We start from the raw sequence: 15259 nt of genomic DNA, 5'->3' as shown, positions 1-15259 counted from the left end.
TGTCTTGTACACATTGTCTCCGTTTTCACAATGATCCCACAGGGTAGGAAGGTGGTCATGGCCCCATTTTAAAAATGAGAAAAGTGAAGCTCGGAGAAATCAGAACTTGCTCAGGGTCACACAATCAGTGAGCAGTGATGCTGTGTGACTCCCAAGCACACATTCTCAGTCACATTTAACTATCTCATAATCAACACACATACCCAACGGAAGGCTTCTGCAGCAAAGCTGACTGCAATGCACAAGATGCCTGGGCCAAGGCCCCAATCGTTTCTAAGAATGATTTCTCTGCTGCACGTAACGGATGCCCAGAAGAATCCTTGGTGTCTGGCTAATTACCTTGACAAATGCCCCTGTCACAGGGCTTCTCCACCAGCATTCCACATCCACTTGTGTCTCTCCCTGGTTATTGGCTAAATGGTGACATAGTTTGTCTTCACAGGTCCACAGATTTCTCTTTCTGTGATGCCTACTGTCTTATTTTTAAAAACTTTAAGGAATATGAGGCAAGTTCAGGTCATCAAGATCATATATAGCTAGCGATACCTGTGTTTCTCAAACAGAGTTTCCGGTTGGCCCCTAAGCTATGCCCAGAAGTGACGTCCATCATTTCTAGCCTATATCACTGGCTGCACCTAAATTCAAGGGGACAGGAAAGGACAGTTCATCCATGGGCCTGGACACAGAATGGATTTGCTAAGAGCACCAAAGACTCCAAGGGCAATCACAGTGCCCTGGATAATCCACAAGGCCACCCAGTCTAGAATCCCACAATTCCTAGAGGTGTGCCTTGAGCAAGTCACTAACCTCTCTGTGGATCAGCCCTGTAGAGCTATCATGCAATGACCTAATGAGTTAAGAAAAACATGTAAAGTGCTTAGAAAAGTACCTGGCATATAAAAAGAGCTCAGGACATGCTAGCCAGGATGCTGGTGATGAATTAGGTGAAGTAGCCAACAGGGAATGAGCATTTATTAAAGGATTGTTGTAACAAGTTCTGAGGGGGGACAAACTTGTGCAAGGTAACCCAAAATACAACATGGCGGTTAAGAACCTGAGCTCCAGAATCTCAACTTGGCATACAGTAAGTACTCAATATATCTTTAAAATTTGTTTTTATTGATTTCAGGGAGAGGGAGAGAAAGAAACGTCTATGATGAGAGAGAATCACTGATCAGCTGCCTCCTACACACCACTTACTGTGGGGATCAAGCCTGAAACCCAGGCACGTGCCCTGATTGGGAATCCTGTAACAGTGACCTGATTCATGGGCCAATGCTCAACCACTGAGCCACACTGGGCCTCAAATTAATTAATATTTGGAGAAGGCTCACTGTGGTAAGAACACAGACTCTGGAGGCCTACTGCCTGTGTTCAAATCCTAGTTCCACTATTAACCAGCTGTGTGACCTCTTGCAAGTTACTTAGCTGTCATGGGCCCTAGTTTTCTCATCTATAAATTGGAGATAATAGGACACTTGTAGTTGTAAAGATTAAAAAATACACGTATAAATAAGGCCCTTTGGACAGTGCTTGACATTAGTACCATTTGCATACTAGCTATTATTATTATATTCTTCAGTTTGCCTCAACAGTGTTTTAGCCTCATTGAGATAAGTGATATGGGAAAATAGATACAAATTCAGTTTTTTGGTGTGTTTTTTTTTAATAATTTATTTTTTTGTTAATCCTTACCCCAAGGATATTTTTCCCATTGGTTTTTAGGGAGAGTAGGAGAGAGAGGGAAAGAGAAATATCAATGTGAGAGAAACACAGTGATTGGTTGCCTCCTGCATGAGCCCCGACCAGGGCCTGAGCCTGGGAGAAGCCTGCAACCAAGGTACGTGCCCTTGACCAGAGTTGAACCTGGGACCCTTTAGTCCACAGGCCAATGCTCTATCCACTGAGCCAAAGTGGCTAGGGCCAAATTCAGTTCTTAAAAAAAAAAAATTAAATTTATTTTAGGGAGAGAAACATTGATTAGCTGCCTCTTGCAAGTGCCCACCCCAACAAGCTGAGCCACACATGCCAAGGCCAAATTCAGTTCTTGAATAAGAAAATGTTTGCAGATGGAGCCTGGAAGTAGGAGAAAGAAAAAAACTCTTCCCACCTGCCCCAGACTAGCCTCAGAAGTCAGTGAGACTCCCATTTGTCTTCAGACAAATAGAGGAGTGCCAACCAAGCAGCAGGCTGAACAACAGGCTAAGGCTGATTCCCAAATCAGCTAAGGGCAGTTTTTTCCAAATTCAGCCTTCTAAGCAATTGCCGTTTTCCATCCAACCAGACGAGGGCGCTGAGTTGAAAGGATTGCTAGGCAATAGCAATAGACAACTATTTAACCTTTTCCCATCAACCCAAACATTTTTTCAGGCATTATCTCATACTACCCTCCTGATAAAACCCTTCAAAGTAGGTACTTTTACTTCCATTTATGTACCTCAAATCTGAAGCTTAGAGAAGCTAAGCAACTTGCCCAGCAGGCCATTCCTAATATTGTGGGACTGGGTAGAGGAAGCATACTTAAAAGGTTATAAATGGAGCTAACAAAATGTGAAATAAAATACTGCCTATTTTGCTGCCTTGACAATGAGCTGGAAGGTCACATTCACATTTCTGAGTCTCATGGAACTCTGTACTAGAAGACAGTGGTGAATGGGGGAGAGCAGGACCCTTGCCCCGCCCCCTTCTCGCCATATTCCTAAATATTTCCCTGCAAGGGGCCTTGTGCACATGAAAGCAGATGTCCTAAGCTGTATGCCCACATTCTGTACTAAGAGTTTCTAAACTGGAAAGGTCCATTAGGTATCCGGCACAAAATGACAGAAAAGCCACAACATCATTTCGTGTCAGAATAGTAGGTTACCAAGAGATCTTAAAGGCTTCTAGAAAGAAACTGAGGGAAACCCAGACAAGGAATCAGAATAACATCCTACTTCTCAAAGCTAGAAGAAAACAGAAATCTCTTCAAAATTTGTAGAGAATTGAATCCTCAGTCAAATTACCAAATAAATATGAGAAGAAGGAAGGTATTTTTAGGAGTCAGTCAACATGTCTGGTGGAGTGGTAGCCACCGCTAAGGTGGCCTCCAGTGATTCTTCCTCCTGGTGTTCACATCCTCTGTGGTTCCCTCACACCTTGAGTATGGCTGACCTGGGACCATGGGATATTGCAGAATTGCCAGTAAGGCTAGGTCACAGAAGACCTTGTGGCCTCCACCTTGCTCTCCCTCGTGTCCTTTGCTCTGCTGAAAGCCAGCCACCATGTCCTGAGGACATTCCAAGGAGAGGTTCATCTAAGGAACTGAGGCCTCTTACCAAGAGCCTGCTCCAACTTGCCAGCCAGCCATGTGGGCGCACCATCCTGGAAGTGGATCTTCCAGCCCCAAACTCTCAGAAGACTTCAGGCTCATGAGAGAGCAGGACCAGAACCACCCAACTAAGCCAGAAATTGTGAAATAGATGTTTTTTTTGTGTATGTGTGTTTTTTAAAGTTTCTTTTTAAAAAAATATATTTTATTGATTTTTTACAGAGAGGAAGGGAGAGAGATAGCTAGAAACGTCGATGAAAGAGAAACATCAACCAGCTGCCTCTTGCACACTCCCTACCGGGGATGTGCCCGCAACCAAGGTGCCCTTGACTGGAATCGAACCTGGGACCTTTCAGTCTGCAGACCGACGCTCTATCCACTGAACCAAACCGGTTTCGGCTGAAATAGATGTTTTAAATTTGGGAGTAATTTGTCACACACCAAAAGATAACTCAGGCACCGCCAACATGGCTCAGTGGTTGAGCATCAACCTATGAACCAGGGCACATGCCCGGTTTGTGGGCTCGATCCCCAGTGTGGACATGCAAGAAGTAGCCGATCAATGATTCTTTTTCAACATTGATGTTTTTATCTCCCTCTCCCTTTCCCTCTCCTTCCCTCTCTAAAAGTCAATATATATATAATTTATTTTATTTTTTAAGAGAACTCAGGTATACTGGGGTGGGCGAAGAAGTCACAGTGTTTTGCAGTTCTTCCACTCAAAGGGTGAAGTCTATCCACCCTTCAATTTGGATTTTGCCAGTGAAACTTGTTTTGGCTGAAGGGACATTAGCAAAAATTATAGAAGCTGAGAGTTAAAAAATGCTTGTGCAATTGGAGCTTCCCTCTCTTGCTCCTGGAACTCTGCAACTGCTGCCATAAGCTCAGGTAGCCTGCTGGAGGCATGTGGCCCATCACCTCAGGTGACAGCCGGTATCAACTGGATCTGTGAGTGAGGCCATTCCAAACTACCTAGCCCAAGCCACCTGGCTCAGAAAAGAACTTCCCAGGCAATCTACAGAATCGTGAGAAATAAGAAATGCTTGTTGTTTAAAGCTTTTAAGTTTTGGGGTGATTTGTTACACAGCATAAACTAACTGATACAATATATCTACTTCCTGCAAATCTTTTGTTTCAGGAAACTATAGGATGTGCTCAAAGCATGGTAGTTCCTTAACTTATCTGGTTTGGGACAAGTTAATTCACCTGTTTCAGCCTCCATTTTCCTCATCTTCAAATTGCAGATAACAGTGGGTAACACTACCTATCTCTTACGAGTTCATGTGACAGATGATTGAGATGAACTACATAATGTGCTCAGCACAATGCCTGGCCCATCATGCTCAATAAATCAGTAAAGGACGGCAAATGACAAAGAAGCCAAAAGGGAGAAGTCCTGCTGAAACAGGTTTGGCTCAGTGGATAGAGCGTCGGCATGTGGACTGTAAGATCCCAGGTTCGATTCCGGGCAAGGGCATGTACCTTAGTTGTGGGCACATCCCCAGTTGGGGGTGTACAAGAGGCAGCTGATCGATGATTCTCTCTCATCGATGTTTCTAACTCTCTCTCCCTCTCTCTTCTTCTCTGTAAAAAAAAAATTAATAAAATATATTAAAAAAAGGGGGGGGGAAGGGGAGATGTCCTCAGTAAGGCATGTTAGTCCTGCAGGGGGACACAATATTTCCAAAGAAAGGCTACTGAGTGTACCATTCAATTAAACATTTCCTAAGCTGCTACCACATGCCAACCCCCTTGCCTGACACTGTGATGTGAAAGCAGGGATAATTCATGATATTGAGCTATGCTGAACCAGGGCCAAGTTTGCCTATTTCACAAGGAATTGAACTAGGACATCAAAATATTTCTGAATGAAACTCCAACATTTTGATATTTTGGTTTGTGTTTCACCAACCTCATCTTGTCTGTATGCTCCAGATCCAGAAGGGAAGAGCAGGGGAAACCCAGCATATCCCGTACCTCTCTCTGCATCCTGCCTCCCCCCACCTCCCCTGCTTTCTCTCCCCCCAAGGCATAAGAACACATTCTATCCTGAAACCAAAACCATTTCAACTCGAAACAGCGGCTGTCAATTATGCTGACGTCAGTCCACAACATGAAAAACATCTTATGCTGCGCCTGGCTGCACAGACCCAAAACGGAAACAAAGTTCCATGAACTGGGACTTAGAATGTGTGATACGTCCTGACTTTCTTATTCTATTCTATTTTACTTTTGGAATAATGGTCCTATTCCTCCACCCTCTAAATGGGCTGAATCCAGCCCTTTGGAACACCCCCCCCCCAAAAAAAAAACCACAAAAAAACAAAAAAACAAAAAACTGCTCTGAATTATCACATGGGGAGGGAACTTCAGGGTCCAGCTCCAGTCCCGGCCCTGCCCTGCCCTGCACAGGGAGGGGGCAGAGCGAGACCCTGAGCCCAAGGCCCCACAGCTGGCAGGTGGCAGTGCCTGGATGTGAATGAAGACTCGGCTCAGCTATGGAATTCTTACCATGTGTCAGCCACCGCGCCGAGTGCGTTGTGTCGTTTAATACTCACTGCGATCCTGTGAAGCAGAAACTGTCATCCCCACTTCACAGAGGAGGAAGCCAAGCCTCGGGATGGGGAAGACGGCCTGTTCAGAGCAGCAGACTCAGGCCTTGCCTTCGGGTCCGGCCCTCCATCGGGCCCGCGCTCTCGCCCGCGGGGCCCACTGCGGAGAAAGTGACGTCTCAGCGCCCGGCGTGCACCTGGGGGCGGCGATAGCGTCGTCCCCCGGCTCTCCGGGGCCTCATCGCCGCGCACGCTCCCCTCCGCCAGCTCCCGACGCGGCGGCGGTAAAAGCACAGCCTCCAGCCTAAGCGGGAGGAGGACTCGGAACGCCGACTTCACGTCCCTGCCCTTCGGTGTCACGTCTGGGAAACCGGGCTAGCCATAGCGTTTGTCTCTATGATTTAAAAAAAAAAAAAAAAAGGCCACAGGAATTCCCAGGCACCTGGAAGCGCGGGCCGGACGTCAATCCTCCCCGAGCCCGCCCCCCGCTCCCTGGACGCATGCGCCGCGCAGGGGCGCCTTTTACGACGCGGCGGCGGCGGCGGCGCGCTTGGCGGCCGCCGGTGCGGAGGGGACGCGGCGCGGACGCCGGCGGCGCCGGGGCTGAGGGAGACGCGCGGGCGGGCGGGCTGCGGCGTCGCCATGTCGCACGGCCACAGCCACGGCGGGGGCGGCTGCCGCTGCGCCGCGGAGCGCGAGGAGCCGCCGGAGCAGCGCGGCCTGGCCTACGGCCTGTACCTGCGCATCGACCTGGAGCGGCTGCAGTGCCTCAACGAGAGCCGCGAGGGCAGCGGCCGCGGCGTCTTCAAGCCGTGGGAGGAGCGGAGCGACCGCTCCAAGGTGGGCCCCCGCGGCCGGGGGCGGCGGGGCGGGGCCGCGCTGTCCGCCTCGTTCCCGGAGTTGGGAACGGCGACAGCCCGGTTGCGAGGCGCTTTCCCGTGCCCATCTTTTGCTAGCCCTTGGGGAGCCCAGCAGGACCGAGCCTCCCCATTTTGCAGATAGAGAAACTGAGGCCCAGACAGGGAAAGGGGCGCAGCCAGCGTTCTGTTCCTGGGCTTCGGTGGGTAGAAAGGGAGGGTGGCCATGAGGTTTGTTTTTTCCCCCCTACCGTTGGACCACTAGTTCCAGTGGCTGCCTGATTATATCCCCTGGAGACCAGCCCAGGGAGGTGAAGCTTGTTACCCCATTCTAGAGCTTTTCCCATTGAAAGTCGTGGGCCGCATTGGCTCAGATCTTTGCGCACAATTTCGGGGGCAAGTAGGCCCTGGCAGTTCATTCATGGGCTCCGCATTAAGAGCCCTTTGATTGGCTGGGCTGTGGCTGTCAGCTTTTTAATATTAAGCGCTGGAAAACCAAAGGGAGGGTAACTAGTTTGCATTTGCACTCTGGTTGTAGAACAGGGTCAGATACCTGCGATTGTAGGCGCTCAGCAAATATTTGTTGCTTTCTCCTCCCTCCTCCCGTCCCCTCCAGTTTGTGGAAAGTGATGCGGACGAAGAGCTTCTGTTTAATATTCCGTAAGTATCTCCTTGGTGCTCGCCTCAGGCCAAACGCCCAGTTGCCTTATCAGGACTCATTCATTGGTTTTATCGAGAACCATCTGTGTCTAGCAGTGGGGTAAATGGCCGTTGGTGGGTTTGAGGAGGAAAAGCGGCATAGGTATCTTGGTGCAGACGAAGCAGATGTATTCGTTGAAAGATAACTGGAAAGTCACGGTAAATGTCTTGGAGCTGCGCAGTGCCAGAGGCAGACAGGATCTCAGGGATGACCTGTACAGGTTGATTCTTGCACTGAAGTCCAGAAAGGGGAAGGGTCTTGCCTGGTGGCAGCCGAGACTCAAACCCAGGTTGACAGCCATCTCTTTTGCGTTCCGGCAGATTTACAGGCAACGTCAAGCTCAAAGGCATCATTATAATGGGAGAGGATGATGACTCACACCCCTCGGAGATGAGACTGTAAGTGTTAAGGGCTCATGTCCCCAAGAAGCTGCTCTCTCTCTTTTCTCTGGTATTTATTCCAGAATACTGTAATTCTTTCTTTTTACGGGCTAAAATATCCCCTCCCTCCTTGAAGTAATGTTAGTCGCGTTCTACATCAGAATATACTTATCTCTTCCTGAATTAACGACTTTTTAAGTTAAGCATCTTTAAGACCAACAGCTTGTCTCTTCTTTTCCTAAGTGCTTCCGTGGCACCACTTACTCAGGGAGATCCTATTAAACGCCAATTGTTGATGACTTAGCAGTTTTCTTAATGACCCAGCTGCAGGTCTCAAATGATTCTACTCTTGCAGTTAGCTTCAAAATTTCCCCTTGCTCTTTCACACAGTTGTATGTAATCTTTCCGTGTGTTTTGCTGACATGGAATCACTCCATTTGAGTCTGTGTGGCCTTTAGTTAGTAAAATTTTATATACCTCTTGGAACACTGGATCTGTTGCCATCAGAGCTGGCAATCCCCCGGTTTTGTTTTGTGTGTGTGTGTGTGTGTGTGTGTCCCTTTTCTTTAAATATGTTTTTATTGATTTTTAGAGAGAGAAATGTCAATGTGAGAACATAACATTGAGCGAGACCACACACATCCCAACGGGATTGAACCCAGGTGGAATCAATCCGACTGGGAATCCAACTGGCTTCCTTTCAGTTCACAAGACAACACTCAAGCAACTGAGCTATCCCGGCCAGGGCTAGTGCTCCCTTTTTAACAACTTGCCTAAAAGAAGAGAAAATTGCTTTTCGAGTATTGAAGAAACAAATACCAGAAGAATTTTACAAAAATTTCTTCTGACCCAGCCGGTGTGGGTCAGTTGAACATTGACCCGTGAATCACAGGTCAGGGCACTTGCCTGGGTTGCATGCTCGATCCCCAGTAGGGGGCAGCAGGAGGCAGATTATTGATGTTCATCTCTCTGCCTCCTTTCCTCTAAAAATCAATAAAAACATTTTTAAAGGGAAATGTATTATTTATTTATTTATTTATTTATTTATTTTAAATATATTTTATTGATTTTGTACAGAGAGGAAGGGAGAGAGATAGAGAGTTAGAAACATCATTGAGAGAGAGTCATCGATCAGCTGCCTCTTGCACACCTCCCACTGGGGATATGCCCGCAACCAAGGTACATGCCCTTGACCGGAATCGAACCCGGGTCCCTTCAGTCCCCAAGCCGACGCTCTATCCATTGAGCCAAACTGGTTTCGGCGGGAAATGTATTTTTTAAATAAAATTGATCAATATAAAACATACTTAAGAAATTAACACTATTTTTTAATGTTAGGAACATGAATTTGAAAGAAACTTCACATATTTAATCATTTTAGGAAAACAGTATGTTTGAGTTAATGCTATGGATAGGATTGAGAAGACTAGACATTCATATACTATGGTTAGGAGTGGGCTCTGGAATAAACTGCTTTGGTTCAAATTCTGTTTGTATCACTTGCTAGCTGCATGACTTTGGTACTTGTCGTCTCTAAACTTCAATTTTCTCATATGTTAAATGGCAGTAGTGATAGTATAAGTCTCATAAGATTGTGGAGAGAATTAAATGGTATAAAACATGTAGAGCTTAGAGTGAGTCATTCATCAATTGTGTGCCTCATGCACCCTGACCAGGAATTGAACCTGCAACCTAGGTGTGTGCCAGGTTGGTATGTGGGACAATGCTCCAATCAACTGAGTCCTGTTAGTGAAATTTGGACACAAAAAATGCTTGAGCAGTGGGTTGCCTGATCTTACCTCTTAACTGTTCAATATGTTTCTGCCAACATGTTTCTGCCAAAGTATTTCCCCTCATGAGTAAGCTGTTTTATTGGAACATCCTCGGCATGGTCTGAATGCGCTGAGTCACTTATTTTCTCCATGCTTTGGCTGCATGTGACCTAGTTTGAGCCATCTCTTTGTGGATGCTTCTCATGTGATCCTAACCCACTCAAAGATGCCATTGGCGTACGTTGCAGTTTTCAGCTCTTGTCGGATTAAGGTATTTGTGAAAAAATGCCATTTCCAAAATTTGATCTCTTTTTGGTAGAACTGAAGGCAGTTGTCGGTAGTAAGTTTTGAAAAACTAAAAAATCTGGTGATTCACATTTCTTTATTTCCTTTCCTTTCTCAGGTATAAGAACATTCCACAGATGTCCTTTGATGACACGGACAGGGAGCCAGATCAGACCTTTAGTTTGAACCGGGATCTTACAGGAGAATTAGAATATGCTACAAAGTAAGCACTGGGCCCATCTTCCATTCTCTGTGGCTTCTTTTCTTTTTGAATTTTAAGCTTTATTTATTTTTAAAATTGAACTTATTAGAGCGACCTTGGTTAATGAAATTATACAGGTTTCAGATGTTCTGTGGCTTCTGAGGCGCTCCCTCATTTACAATGAGCACATGTGCATTAGTGTTTGCTGGGCTTGCAATTTAGTTTTGGCCCGTCTCCTGCTCGCTTAACATCAGAAACAGGTTAAAACAGTGGAGGAGATTTGATCCTTGGCTTGGTCGATTTTTGGCAGAGATTCGATGCAAGCCACGGATTTGTTAACTTGTAAGCAATTGGCAGATCTGAATGAGCTCCTAGATTGGCCTTAGGAAAGATGATTTCAGAATTCCTCTGAGCACAGTTGGCTTATAACAGGTCAAGTTACATGTGACCATCTTATTTCCTAAGGGGAGGTTAGCATTGAACTCGCGTTATCATCTCTGGTTGGTCATACAGCATTTTTTTTTTCTTTTTTTAAAATTTATTGATTTTTTTACAGAGAGCAAGGGAGAGGGATAGAGAGTTGAAACATCGATGAGAAACATTGATCAGCTGCCTCCTGCACACCTCCTACTGGAGATGTGCCCACAACCAAGGTACATGCCCTTGACCGGAATCGAACCTGCAGTTCTGTAGGCCGACACTCTATCCATTGAGCCAAACTGGTCAGGGCAGCATTTCTTAATCCTGCCCTTTGAGGACAGGGGCAGTGTTGGTTCACTTTTCTATCCCTATTGCCTTAGGATCTGGCAAATACGAGATAAATGTTCACTGAATTAATTGCTTGTCCAAAGGAGAAGAATGAGACATAAGACCCCAAGAATGTTCTGTGACATTTGCCTAGGTTTTACCACAAGTTAGAGCTGGAATTGTTGTTTTTAACATTGAGGTGAGATGCTAATTGAACTCTAACCTATGTCTTCTCTCCCCACTCCTTCATCCTTTAGAATATCTCGTTTTTCAAGTGTCTATCATCTCTCAATTCATATTTCAAAAAACTTTGGGGCAGATACCACAAAGGTCTTGTATATTGGCCTGAGAGGAGAATGGACTGAGGTAAGATGGGACAGGAAACGTAGCCCTCTTCAATATGTGTACACACGTGTACATATCTTCATGATGTGGTAGGGAGAGCTTTAAGGAAAAAGAGCAAATTGAGACATTGATTGCTCTCAGTCTGTTTATAATTTTTCTTGGTTTCATCACTTAAACTGCCTTTGTCATTTGAGAGGCTACATAGATAGATATTTTTAAGAGGGTTGAAGTAATACTATTGATATCAATTTCATTTTTCAGTTTAAAATTGTTTCAAATTTTTTTTTTTGTTCAACATTTTTAGTATATTATGTGCTAAAGAAAGCATTCATTCAACATTTCTGAGAGTCTTTCTTGTTCCAGGCAGCAGAGATAAAATGATAAACAAGATAGAGAAGGTCCTTTTTCTCAGGGTGCCTCCAGTATAGTGGGGGAATGAATCTTCTTAGTTATGGGGTGAATTATTGATAATGATCTTTGCATCCTTCTCAAGATAAAAAGTGTCAGAACGGGGAAGAGATTAGATGATGGCTTCTAGAAATGGACCTGAATAAGGACTACTGCACTGTGTCATCTGGGAAGTAGCCAGCTGACCTAGCATCTCAATTTTCTTGCAGTTTCGCCGACATGAGGTAACCATCTGCAATTATGAAGCATCGGCCAACCCAGCAGACCACAAGGTCCATCAGGTTACCCCACAGACACACTTCATTTCCTAGGGGCTGGCCAAGGCTCCACAGAGGCTCTGTGTCAGTGAAGATGTATGACAGCCTTTTGGGAAGGTCAGAGAGATGGGGCTCCAGAGGGAGTTGACTGCCACAGCCTCTGCCAAGCTTTGTCGTTGGGGCTTACTGCAGAAACCTGGCCTGCGGGCGACACCACACCACCGGGAGGGTTGTGTGGGCGCCAGGGGACAATCATGGTTCTCTAGGGCCCTGTAGGAATTGGGTCTTGGTTTGGCCAGTATCTGGCAGTCATGGATAATGCCTGCCTTTCCAGTCAGTGTGGCCATGGGATTTCAAGTGTCTTACTTTGTGGCAGGATTTTTGTGTGACTTTTTTTTTTTTTTCCTTCAATGACAACTATTCCTGGGTTGCAGTAAACTTTCTGAAGCCTCAGCATTGTGTTCGTATTAGCCATCAGGAAGGTCTCCAATTAGAAATACTTGTCCCTGCTTGCTCCTTCTCCTTGTCATCATTTAGCATTCTTGTCAAGTTGCTCAGCTTGAAGTTGTCTGTCATGCACTAGTGTGCCATGGTTATAGCTGGATGAGCAGGACTCTCCTGATGATGCTTAATTAATAGCTTGAGGAGAAGGTCGTCTTTCCTGCTGCCTAGGTAAGCAGTCTGGGAAGAGCATGGGCATCTCATTTCTATGTTTGTGGGTACCTGGCCCAGGTAAGATTGGGCCTTAGGTAAGGTTCCCTCGGGACATCCTCAGTGTCTATTAGCTTCTAGCTAGTGTTGTAAGGCAAGTGCCAGAATTTGGAGATCTCAGTTCTTGTCATGGCTTTTTATTCACTGTGACTAAGCTTCCTAATAAATCCTTGCCAAACTTCTTGATTGTGTCTTTTGAGTTTTTGTAGTACTGATGAAACTTTTATTTTACTGGGAACTGTATATAACTTTAAAATTTGTTGTTTTGGACCAAGTAGATAAAAATGCTACAGTTATATCAAGACTAGATCAGCTTTTCCAGGAAAGGTCGAGCTAATTTTGTACAGTAGACTAAAAACATTCCTGTACCACCGACCCATTAAACATTTTGTAAAGAAGATGAGATTAACCTTTATTCCATTTCTCATGAAAGAAAATTGTGTAAATGAGGGAGAACAGCTTCTGGAGTTCAGAAGAAATGAGGGCAAGGAAAGTAAGGTGGACCCAAGACTTTGGACTTAACATTTGAAACTGAAGAGAGAATTGCCATTGGAGAGAATTGAAGTTATCTACAAAGAGGATTTCAAATGTTCAGTATTCTCTCACTTACAGAAAGTAGAGAGAACTGTATATAACTGAAATTTGTTGTTTTGGACCAAGTAGATAAAAATGCTACAGTGATATCAATACAGTTGCTCATGGGAATTAGTATTGAACCTGATCCATTCCTCTAGGACAGGGTTAGAGAACCTTTTTTTCTGCCAGGGGCTATGTGGGTATTGCAATCATTCATGGGCCATACAAAGTTATCAACTTAAAAATTAGCCTCTGTATTTGGTCAAACAACTCGCCCCTAATGCCTTTGCAGGGCCAGATTTCTCAGGCCTTATACAGCCTGCAGGCCAGACATTCCCCACCCTTGCTCTTGGGTTTTGGCCCACACTATTAGGATATACCCACTGTTTACCCAGGCTATCCTATGTAAAGCCTGCCACCAATAAACTTTGTCGAGCCTCAACATTTCTAAAATACCGCCTGAAACCAACCAGGAGCAAATGCAATTATTTATGAACTAAGGGTCCTACTCCTCAGTTGTATCGTTTTGAAGATAAAAGACTGCTTTAATTTGGAGTAGGGGTGTCGAACTCAATCAGAGAAGGGGCCAAAATCTAAAATCCAGCCTAAATCGCGGGCCGAATGGTTTACTGAACAGTCATAAACTGTCATTGTGATGGAAACGCAGCGGAGTGCAGTGATGACAGCCCGGTGCCGGCCACATTGCAAGGCCTGGCGGGACGGATTTGGCCCTCGGGCCTTGTGTTTGACACATGTGGAGTAGGGAGAAACAACATGAGAAGTCTTAGGACAAGATAGCCCTTCATTAATCCACTAATTAAAGCACAATCACAGCCATAACCGGTTTGGCTCAGTGGATAGAGCGTTGGCCTACAGACTGAAGGGTCCCAGGTTCGATTCCGGTCAAGGGCATGTACCTTGGTTGCGGGCACATCCCCAGTGGGGAATGTACAGGAGGCAGCTGATCAATGTTTCTCTCCCATCGATGTTTCTAACTCTATCCCTCACCCTTCCTCTCTGTGAAAAATCAATAAAATATATTTTAAAATAAATACAAAAATATAGTACAATCACAGCCTCTGAATTTGAGATTTCTCTCGGAAGAATTTGATCAAAGAGCCACAGTGTGTCAGGTGATGAGTGTGGAAGGAATTGTTCCTTCTTTCATAACATCCGGTCGGGATTCCATTGAGAGTGGGAGTAGCTGTGTAGTCTTCATCCACTCATCCCCTTTCTGGTCCTGGGTCCTTGGCTTGCTGTGGTCCTCTGGACCTGAAGCTTGTCTGCTCCGGGGAATCCTGGTATTTTAGGTTGTCTCTGTGACCTGTTGAGCACTTAGACCAAACTGCCTCTTACCCTGGGAGAAAATGCTTGGCTGAGCTTCCAAGTTTACTGGTGTGTATGTGTGTTTCAGTTCAAAGAAAAAATAGTGTAGGTATTGCTGAAAGGAGTCCTAAGCTGCTGAGGGCTGAGCACCACTCATTGTTTACAGATGGCCACATGTTCTCTCAGGGACATCCTTCAACTCAGCTTTTCCGTGGACCCTGACCCCCATTTCCACGTCACCAGTGCAGCAAGGAGCAAAGGGTGACTCATTGGTACCCAAAGGAAGCCCTTTTTGTCGTTAATAATGAGCTCAGTGATGGTGGTATTTTGTGCTAAGACAACCCTGCCGAGGCCTGTCCAGCTGTCCTGCTGTGACCTGTGTCCTTTTCCCAGGGTCCTTTTAAGAGCCATTAGGCCTCACACTGATTTTATGATGTATTAAGCGTTTCTCATTTGAGCCTACCAGCAAAGCTGTGAAGTTGGCAGGGTGGTGATTATCACCATTTTACAGCCCAGAAAGCAGCACAGAGTATCATCCTGAGTTTGCTGCTTGCTTCCGCTCCCTGGGCCTCAGTTTCCTCGTTTTAAAAATAAGACTGGAGGACTAGAAGGTCTTTTAAGGATTCCACCCACGATCCTGGGCTGGGGCAGGAAAGCTTGCGGTGGACAGCCCAGACCAGCCTGAAGGGTGGACCGCGGGCGCGGCCGGCGCGGGGCGGCGGGGAAACTTCCTGCTCCGGTGCGGAGCGCCTCTCCTTCCGGACAGCTTCCCTCCGGGGGGCGCCTGGGCGGCGGCGGCAGCCAAGGGGTGCCCGGACACACAGTCTGAATTCT

General features: G+C 45.9%; 1 protein-coding gene across 1 annotated transcript; it reads left to right on the top strand.

The window, feature by feature from the left end:
• Window positions 1-6391: 6391 nt before the first annotated feature.
• On the top strand, window positions 6392-12704 carry PITHD1 (PITH domain containing 1). The gene is made up of 6 exons (XM_036448504.2): window positions 6392-6699; window positions 7333-7376; window positions 7737-7814; window positions 9972-10076; window positions 11060-11168; window positions 11765-12704. Exons 1-6 carry the CDS (start codon window positions 6502-6504, stop codon window positions 11864-11866), a joined length of 636 nt encoding a protein of 211 aa, XP_036304397.1. The 5' UTR covers window positions 6392-6501; the 3' UTR covers window positions 11867-12704.
• Window positions 12705-15259: the final 2555 nt, after the last annotated feature.

Source organism: Pipistrellus kuhlii, unplaced genomic scaffold, assembly GCF_014108245.1.
Source record: "Pipistrellus kuhlii isolate mPipKuh1 unplaced genomic scaffold, mPipKuh1.p scaffold_m20_p_2, whole genome shotgun sequence".
Taxonomy (NCBI): domain Eukaryota; kingdom Metazoa; phylum Chordata; class Mammalia; order Chiroptera; family Vespertilionidae; genus Pipistrellus; species Pipistrellus kuhlii.
The sequence above is the reverse complement of the archived record's forward strand: the minus strand, read 5'-3'. Positions and strand labels throughout refer to the sequence as shown.